Genomic DNA, 10,245 nt, shown 5'->3' with positions numbered 1-10,245 from the left:
ATATATTCTACACAGTACTTCCGCCCGCTGGCCAGAAGGCTGGGGCATAGCCCTAGGATAGGATAGCTGGGCATTTACCATCCCACCTGGGGGAAAGACTATGAAAAATAGCTCTCTCTCCCTAAAACAAGGATAACTTAGCCCATACTTTCACAAGACACTAAGAAAAGCTTAATAGAGGTGGCTGGGCACAGTAGCTCACTGTGGGATCACACTGTAATCCCAGCACTTTGGGAGGCCGAGGCCAGTGGATCACCTGAGGTCAGGAGTTCGAGACCAGCCTGGCCAACATGGTGAAACCTTGTCCCTACTAAAAATACAAAAATTAGCCAAGCGCAGTGGCGCACGCTTGTAGTCCCAGCTAATCGGGAGGCTGAGGCAGGAGAATCTCCTGAACCCAGGAGATGGAGGTTGCAGTGAGCCAAAATCACGCCACTGCACTCTAGTTTGGGCGACAGAGCGAGATTCCGTTTCAAAAAAAACCTTAACAGAGAAAGTACAACTGTTAAAAAGCCTTGCCTAAAAGAGGTAAGGTCAAGAAAAATTAAAAATAACTTTACAGGGATTTGGCAATAAGTCATTAACATATTTGAAAAGTTATTGGAGAACCCCAAAAGAGTTTGGAAAACTGACAAAATCTGTTGAAATCAGGAGACAAAAATATTTTATTTACCCTCAGTAAAAAAGGTTCTCCTAGTTTAAAAAAGAAAAAAAGACAAACTTTTGGGTAAAGAGGGACAAATGTATTATAATGTACCATTTTCTATTCAGGTGTTTTCAGAATTCTTAAAAAGGTAATTCTCTTCATCTCTAAGATTTTAAAATAATATTTTCCAATACAAAATTTACAAATACTTATTTTATTTATGATTTGAAAATGACCACATTATCATCCTTTTTCTCCTCTGCATCTAGCCAATTAAGCAAATGTATTTCTAAAGAACCAGGCTATGCTAGAGGAAAATCAAAGGGGGAAAAGAGCAAAGGAAAATTAATAGGCTACATTATTTTTACATAGATTTTAAAACATATATATGACATCTATGAAATATCTTTTAATTATTCTCTAGATATGGAAAAAGATAAACTGCTAATAGATCCATTCATATATATGATTTAGTCAGTACTAAAAATATGTTAGTCACCAGAAATACTGCTTTTGTCCTCTGAAAGATTTGAAAAAAGAAAGTAAGACTTTTCATTGCTGTCAAATGTATTCAATTTTCCCCTCAAATGAAGTTTGGATGAAAACAATGTGACTGACAAGCCCCGCACAGGCAAATCTTGGCAACCCTCAACTCTGTCTATCTCCTTGGCCTGTTAAGCAAAATTCCTTCACAAACTGTTGGTCTTTGCAATAACTCCTACAAAGCTCATTACTGCCAGCGTCGGCCTATCCCCCATGTTGTGCATTTATCCCTGGGATGCATATCAACATGTGGCACATGTCCTTGACATGCACAGAAGAGCTGCACCCCAGGACAGCAGCATGCACGACAATAGTCTCGACGCTTACTTCTTTACGGTTGCTGGGATGTAACCGAGAAATCTAATAACTGTGACAGTGGGGCCTTTCGGTTTTTCCTTGCCTTTCCAGACAGTGAAGCTGCACAGACACTAATGAAAGGTTAAATGAATAGGAATAGTTGACAAGAGGTACAATAAAGAAGGAGCTTGGTAATCCACAGACACTGAGCAGAGATCCTTGGCTCAAGCAGAGAAAGGACAGCACATCGTCGAGTCACAATATTTAAAACAGCTTGCTATACACAGAGGCTTTTGTGTCTGGGTACACGTCTGGCTTTGGACTAAAAAAAAAAAAAAAAAAAGACACTGAAAAGGAATTTCAGCATGGGGCACTTTGGCAAATGTAAGGTCATTATAAGAGAAAAATGTTTTGTGTAGATTGTTACATCTTTGTAATAAACACAAAAAAGCAGGGACTATGAACTCATGAACCACAAGTTCCAAGACAATACTGTACATTTTGACAACTATTAAATACTGTATCTAGAAGGCTGGCTTGATGCTATTCCCACTGGTAAGATACATACACAGTGAGTCATTTATGAGTTTCACATTCTGCCTTCCTTATGGAAGAATTTCTGATACTCATCTTATTAGAGTTTTGTAGTCAAGTTCTAGCCTTTAGTGAACGTAATTTGTTACAAATACAACCAAAACTCTCAAAGCCACCTTCTACTCATTGAAAAACTTCACAGCAGTTACTAGCAATTTGTGAAGTACCAGGCAAACTTTTTGTAATTGCAAGTGATTGCAATTGTGAAATGGCCTCAGCTAGAATTCTTAATTATCGAACCTATTATTTTTTGGTGCCCTTCTCACTATACCTCAAGGGAAGGTTGTATTCCTTAGGAAGTTTATTTAAAATTATAACAGCAAAACAATTTAAATCACCATGAAAAAAATACTCTAGAATGTCAAAGAGAAAATAGAGCAAAAAGAACAAAACTGATGTTGTTATGTACGGATATTTTTAAAGGAAAAAAGTTATGACGATAGCAAAAACTTAAAGAATGATATATCTGTAATATCATTCTTACGCATATTGAGTTAGAATATAGGTTCTTACGCATTGAGTTAGAATATGGGTTCGTAACAAATGGTAAAAGCATACTGAGAATATATTTCAAAACAAGGGAGGCTCTTTGAACAGCCAAATTAAATTATAGCTGAACTCTTGAGTGTACTGAGGGTTCTAATAAGCAACAAATAAAGACTTTTATTGGCTAGCAACATAATGAGAGCTACTGTGCAAAAGATTTTAAGAAGGACAAATCTGGGTAGTTTATCTCACTGGATTATATTATTTACTTAAATGATAAATATGTTTGTCTAAACTAATGCTCCTAAAAACTAGTATATAAATATTAAAGTGCAATTATGATCAATGACTCTTTAACATAACTGTATCACAAATGTTAATGGAAAGTGGTAAATATGAAATTAAATGACAATTATTGAATGTAATATCATTTAAATCCTATTTCTTTAACTTATTTTTTGATCCATAATAAGTCAGGTTTATAAATAGTTTAACATTTATGCTTATAACAGGAAGCATTTATTTTAAAGAAAATTTCTCTCTGGAATACAGAAGTTGTATGTAGAACTACTCCAAAACCATCATTTACAGAAAAGGGGTTGTCCTTCATAAACTAAAAGAAGTTAACCCACTTCTCGGTGATTTCGTAGGAAGCCACTTTTAATAGAACTCTGAAGACTGGCCTCCTAAAACGAGAGTAACTCCCTCAGTTGACAAAAGCTACAAACAGTAGTTAGTCAAACCAAAACATTTAAAATATAGTATCTGGTTGCATTTTGCCTGATCTTCAAATCACCTGAAAGGCAAAAGCCTAGAAAGCTTAGCTGACGCCTTGACTGTTCTTGTAGAAAGTTCTTTTGCTTCTGTCACTTTAAAAAAAAAAAAAAAAAAACCATAATAGCACCTCCCAGCCTAAACACTGAGCCAGTATTCATTACCTACTCTTTTTGTGCAACGTTCTGATGGCCAGAATGTTTTTTAAACCTTAAGTATATCTAATAAAATCATGAGGCTCCCTCTAGCTCTTCAGAGGGGAGTTTACTAACCAATGACACTATATAATTCCCATCCAACAGGAAAGATTTGAGGAGGCTACCTCCCCTTCCACAAGAAATGTTTTCCACTCTGTTTCTTGTAAGGATGTAGATGGTAAATGAGACCATCTGCTGAGTAAATCAGAAAGCGTTGCTCCTTATATATTTATCAAGTTAAGAATCTATAAACTGCTTCCAACCTAAGCTTTATGTACAGAATTCTATAGTGAAACTTTAATCCGATTAAACCATACGACATAAATTTACCCATCCTGTCTAAAATTAATTTTAATGTCAAAAAACAACAACATGTATGAACATCCACAGAAATTCAAACTTGTGGTCTGGTCTCAGTTTTAAAAATCTACATTTAAATGCAGAATCTCAAAAATTCAGGAAAAAAACACTTCACGAACTGTATCTGTGGGGTTTATATAAAACAAAGATGTTAATAGTATAGAAAACATTTTCATGTACCATAGTATTTATACACAATACTAGTATAATGACTTTTTTATTGTTTAATCTTACCTGCAATTTAGTATTGGATATTTGGGGATCGTAGGTTGTTTAGAAGACTATAAAAAATATAGTTGAAGTATGCCATCTTACAATAACCATAAAAGCCACATTGTCAAGCAAATCATCTCAAACAAGTGAATGTGAACAGTACTAAACTGAACTCCTCATATTCACTAAGGCCATCTTTCAAATACTTAAGGAATATTTAAAATCGTGCTGAACCCTTAACTCTAAAATTAAAAGTAAAGGAAACCAATAACTTCAAGTCATCATCTATTTTGGACTCCCTTAATATAAGAAATATTCCCAGGAACAACAATAAAAAGAATAGCTCCCTCTACCCCCCCCCACCGCCACCCCTTTTTGAGCCAGTGTCCAATTTCTTCTTTTCTGAACAGCTGTATTATCCAACCTAAGTTGCTCTGCTAATTTCAGTCCCACAAGGACTAACTTGGAAGGCAAAAAAATACAAGAAAAGATCAATCTGCTGGGAAAGATCAAATGAGAAAACTGTGGGGACAGCACCAGGTCAGCGTGTGGAGAACTAAGCAGACCTGTTCTTCATTAACTGCGGCTCTCTGGGGATGTCACACACTACCTGTCCGTGGGCTTTATTGAACCGCCTAACCCGCCTCTCTGTTCCATTCTTCTGGGCCCAAGTGAATCATATCCTGCTGCTGACAAGTTAGCAGGGGACTGCGGCTGCAACATGAAAGTACTTTTCTTTCTTGTCTAAATCAGGCAGATTTTTGAAAAGACGACACAGCATTGACTCGTGACATGGCAAGATGAAACGAGAGGTCTGGGCCGGTCTTGGAGCTGTGCAGATAAAAGTAATCAAATGACACTCCTGGAATGCAAATTGGCATTCTTGACTGCAGCAATTGCACAACCATGAAACATCCCTGACAGCAAGCAAGATTAGGACAAAATGTTATGTAAAGCACTGAACTCAAGAACTCTCACTTGAAAATTCAAACTGTAACACTTACATTTTAATATAGCAATAGTCAGCTCTGCTTTTGTCTGCTTCTTTTTGTAATCACATATCCCTATCTGACAGATATCTTACATCTCAAATAGAAGAAAAAATCAGGTATTAGGAATGTACTGCTATTAACATTTTCCTAATATTGTAAAATATAATGCACAGTTTATTCTTATGCAAAGTCTTACATGCAAACACCACCCAACTTAATATTCTCAAGAGGAAAAAAAGTTTCAGACCTTTCTCAAAAGATACTCAAAACAAAGTTCAGGTTCAAGCTCATTATTACTTCCCTCAGGTAAAGATACTCCTGTACTTTGGTAAAGTGATTAGCAATCTGGACTTTTAATACAGCATACTTCGGGAACTAAGAACTTCATTAAGACTGAACAGTTTACATGAAACGGCTACAAATATAAAACACAGATACTCTCTAAAGGCTCACAAGGGATTGTGTGTGTGTCTGTGTGTGTGTGTGTGTGTGTGTTTGTGTGTGTGTCCAAAAAGTAAATGTTCTGTTAACTCGTACAAGGTCTCACTACTAGGGTACATCTTCAGATCAGACACACTAAGTAACAGTGCCAGAAATAAATTCCTCCCATTTAAAGCATGTATGCGTGTGGACAGTAACATGTGAAATTGCAGAATACAAAGCAGTGGAAGGCAGACAGGCTTAGCCACGGTTCAAAGTCATTAGGATATAGGAATACATGTGTAGACAAATAGTTAACATAGGCTAAGGTAAAGGGAAGAAAAATAATACCCGCCACCGGCTTTTACAGTGTTCTTGTGTAAAACGCCCGTTAGAAGAAAAACTCTCAAGCTCTAAACAGATATATTTAATATTGTTGTGATGTCTCACTTAAACACGGCTTTCAACAATTGCAAGTGTCCACGAAGTATATAAAAAAATAATAAAACAGGCCACTTTCTGCCACTTTAATCCTGGGTACACAGGATTATTTTATGATGTCTTCTGTACGTCAGTTTTACAACAGCTTGACTCTAGGGTAAATGGGAACCATCATAAATCGCACGCTGCTTTCAAAACCACTTTAATTTCTGTCAGCGTTACTGTAACCACAGTCCTGGGCTGTTGCTTTTGTGTGTGTGTGTGTGTACGCGCCCCTGCATTTGACAGTCCCATCTCCTACACTCCAGTTGTGACTTTGATCACTGAAACAAGAGATGTCACATTAGGGAGCAGGGAAGAGGAAAAAATGCCAACCCGCTATCTCACCTGTATTCTTATATGTTCCCTCTATATACGGAACACACCATGTCAGATCCCCAAGTGGGGGTAACAATAGCGACGCTGGGAGGAAGCAAACTAAAAAGAAGGGAGTGGTCAAGCCCCATTTCTAACAAATCACTTCCCCGAAAGCGGACAGAGCGGCTCATCACCAGGCGAACTAATTGCACGCTTCCTCGCTGCAAAGAAGTCGCTTCTCGTAGAGGGGCTGTGCTGGAGTCTCGCTTGGCAAAGCCAGCCCATCTCCTCCACCACTTGCACTTGGAACTTTTTTTCAACCTTAAACTCACTTCACAGGAGATTTCACCTAAGGTTTTTCAGCATATATAATTTTTTATTCTGCTCCCTCCCCAGGCCCCAAATCCCACCCTCCAGTCAACGTGCAAGTAAAACAAATCGGCTCCTATAGAATTGCACTTCGAAAAGAGCCGTCTCTGCGAGGTTGATTTTCCTGCCCTGCGTTCTGCACCTTCTCCGTAAAGCCTGCGGGAGCATTTCCTCCCATCTCCATTTACCACGGGAAGATTCCGAATGTGAAGACGTGGGAGGGGAAGAGTCAACGTGCCGGGCCCGGGCGGCTGCGCCCCAGCGCACCCGGCACCCACGCCCAGCCGCCGGTCCCTCACTCGCCGGCAAGTTGTAAAAGTTCCCGTAGGTCCCAGCCGCCTTCCTCTCTTCCCCGAGCTCCTGCCAGCGCTCCATTCATCCCCCACTCCCCTCCACCTCGTCCCCCCAGCCCGTCCCCAACGCCCTGGAGCCTCCCCTAGCCAGCCGCTCACCTTCGCGCGGAAGCCGCGAGCGGGGCCGACCTTGAGGAGCCCCCTCACACGTGCACCCTCCCACCTAGAGCTCGCCTCGGAAACTTGGGGCCAAGTTTAGGGGAGGCCACTGGGAGCGCAGCGGGGATCAGGTCGGACCGGGGTTCTGGTCCCCGGCCCGCCCTCCTCAGCGCCCCTTGCCCCTCGCGCCGCGGGCCGGAGGGCGGACACGGCCCCCGGGCGGCCCCGGTGGCGCTCGGGCGCGGGGGTCATTTCTGAGGAAGTCTAGAATAAAAAGGGAAGGAGGGTGGAAACTTCTTACCATCTCGGCATGCTGGTTGTCAAGTGCAGCCCCCGCCTCTTGGTCTCCTCTTAGCGGCCGCGCCTGGACCAGCCCCTCGGCCGCCGCTGGCTCCCTCCGTCTCGGCCTTTCTCTCCCTCCCCCTCCGAGTTCCTCCGGGCCGCCGCTCTCGCCGCCGCCGCCTCCGCCTCCCCGCCCGCCCGCGCGCGCCCTCGCCGCGGCCCCTCTGCGCTCAGGTGACTGATTTACACTCGCGCCGGGGTCGCGCTCGCGCCCCGAGTCCCAGCCGGCACGGTTCCCCGGCTCCTCCTCGGGACAAAAAAAAAAAAAAAGGGAACGGCTTGTCCCGGGAGGGGGCTGCCCTGCTCGCGGGAGGCGGGGGACCGGCGGGCGAGGTGACCTCGGCGGCCGTGCAAGCCCCACAAGTTTTTCCTCTCTCTGCAGAATTGTCGTGACTACAATGTTGCTTCCCTTTTGCAAAATAAAAGTCGGTCGTTGTGTTGTTTGTCCTCAGAGGTCCAGGGGCTTGGGGAAGGAGTATGTATGTCTCTCCCTCCCCCCCGCCCCGTGACTTCTTTGGGGGCTTTTTGTTTGTTGTTTGGGTTTTTCTTGCTCTCTCTTTCGGGGGATGGAAAAAACAACTTTGTGGGGATGGAAAAACAACCCTGGCGCCCCCCCCCCGGGAGCTGCGGGCGTGGAGGTAGAGGTGGCCGCTAGCGCCCAGCTGTCACACACACACACACACACACACAAAATTGCGGGGCGGGGGTGGGGAGCGGAGCAAGGAGAGGAGGCTGCGAAACGCCGAGGAAAGGGCGCGAACTTTATTCCGACTGCAGCAAACCGCGGCAGCTCTTTCCTTTTCGGGCACTCGGGCGTCTCTGTCCCCTTTGACCAGTTCCTCCTCCCCAGCCCCGCACGCCCCCTCCTCCCCTGCCCCTGCCCCAGCGTCCCAGCCGCGGCCGACCCGGCTCCCCGCGCCCCTCTCAGCCCAGCTCCTCCGCGCGCCGCTGGGGAGGCGAGTGAGGCGGAGGAAAACCCAGCGGACAGAAACCCGGGACGCGAACGTGCTGGGAGAAAAGGCCAAAAGTTGCGCGCAGCTGGGGGAAAAAAGTTTTTCTGGTGGCGGCGCGTTTTGTGCCGGCCCAGACGCCGGCTTGCGGCGAGGGCTTCCTTCCCCTTCCCGTGGTCTGGGCCGCGGGCCTCGGGCTGGAGAGGAAGGAGGCTGTCGCGCCTGCGGGGGAAAGAACAGTCACATCTGTGGGTGACACTCAGCCGACCCAAGTCACCCTGCCCTGGAGACTCAGAAACGCCGACTACAGCCGAAGCGCGCACACGCCTGCAGCTGAAGGATATTTCTTAAATGCAGGCAAAACACACTCCCCGACCGCAAGAATGGGGCGGGGGTGGGGGGAGCTTAATCATCATCATCTAACTAACGTACACTTTGTGCCAAAAACATCTCCGCGTTATGCAGATTTATCATAACTACAGCAAACTTTCTGGTTATCTAACATGGGAGGAAGGCATAGGTTTCAAGCATACTCCCTGAGCACTAAGAAATCAGAGAATCGGCGAAGACTTGGCAGAACAGCAGGTATGGTTACCGGTTCCTAGTGAAAAGTGAGAATCATCCCTTCTTCCCTTCTCTCTTCCTCAAATGGAGAGAGAGAGAGACTACTTAATTGCATTCAGAGGACAGAATTAAATTCCTTTGAAAATATGTAGCCTTGGAATTACATAGTTTTATTTTCTTTGCAGAGTCTGGCCTTAGTTTAATATAAATTTTCACAGTAACTGATTTTTTAAAATTTTTCGGGAGCCGCTGATGAGAGTCCCAAGTAGCCACAGCTGTCTTGAAAATGTGATTAGGTGGCCGGGCGCGGTGGCTCACGCCTATAATCCAACTTTGGGAGGCCTAGGCGGGCGGATCGCCTGAGGTCAGGAGTTCGAGACCGGCCTGACCAACATGGTGAAACCCCCATCTCTACTAAAAATACAAAAATTAGCCAACTATGGTGGCGGGCGCCTGTAATCCCAGCTACTAAGGAGGCTGAGGCAGGAGAATTGCTTGAACCCGGGAGGTGGAGGTTGCAGTGAGCCGAGATCGTGCCATTGCACTCCAGCCTGGGCGACAGAGGGAGACTCCATCTGCAAAAAAAAAAGAAAGAAAGAAAATGGGATTAGGCTTATTATTCACGTGGATCCAGCTTTTTAACACGCACTTGCAGTTCCGTATACTGATTGGGTCCAAATTCCTGACTGTTTCCTGGCCCTTTCAAAGATTTCTGCATTCGTGGATTCTGTGCATCATTTTGTTGTGGAAAAATGTGTGGTAAACGCTTCTCGCATATTATTTATCGTAAATACCTTAGAGTTCTGGGGACAGGTTGCATCTGCAGGTTTCCAATGAAAGACAAGATTACTTCTCTCACTACAGCATAAATCAAAGTATAGACTAGATCTCCCAACGACCATATATATATATATATATAATATATATTTAAATGTGTGTTATCTAAGAAGGCTCATCTTTAAATGATTTAAGGTGTAGAGCATGTTCCCTTATTCTCTAAACATAACTAACATCATCCTGTAGTTTGCAGAAACTGATTACACAAGGGATAATGATGACCAAATGTGCATTTTGAAAAATTGAGGATCATCACAAGAATTTTCCAGAAATGAGCCAAGTTCCAGTATGTTTTTCTTGCATCATGGAGAGATGAGAAAAGCTAGTTGCTAATTTCAGAGTCATTACCTATACAAATCCATTCACACACTTACCACTTTGGACAAGTGACAGATCAGCAATTGCCAAACA

The 10,245-nt window shown here is 43.7% G+C and overlaps 1 protein-coding gene across 13 annotated transcripts in view; it reads right to left on the bottom strand.

Moving 5' to 3' along the window:
- The window catches only part of BNC2 (basonuclin zinc finger protein 2), a 461,841-nt gene extending 453,055 nt beyond the window's left edge, over window positions 1-8,786 (bottom strand). For all 13 annotated transcript variants that reach the window (XM_063594470.1, XM_063594471.1, XM_063594472.1 and 10 more), the window contains exon 1: window positions 7,443-8,786. In XM_063594470.1, coding sequence (XP_063450540.1) covers window positions 7,443-7,445 — 3 coding nt within the window. In that variant the 5' untranslated portion in view covers window positions 7,446-8,786. The remainder of the gene's footprint in view (window positions 1-7,442) is intronic.
- Window positions 8,787-10,245: the final 1,459 nt, after the last annotated feature.

This window comes from Pan paniscus, chromosome 11 (assembly GCF_029289425.2).
Source record: "Pan paniscus chromosome 11, NHGRI_mPanPan1-v2.0_pri, whole genome shotgun sequence".
NCBI classification, from domain to species: domain Eukaryota; kingdom Metazoa; phylum Chordata; class Mammalia; order Primates; family Hominidae; genus Pan; species Pan paniscus.
Note: the sequence above shows the minus strand (reverse complement) of the source record. Positions and strands in the feature narration are given on the sequence as shown.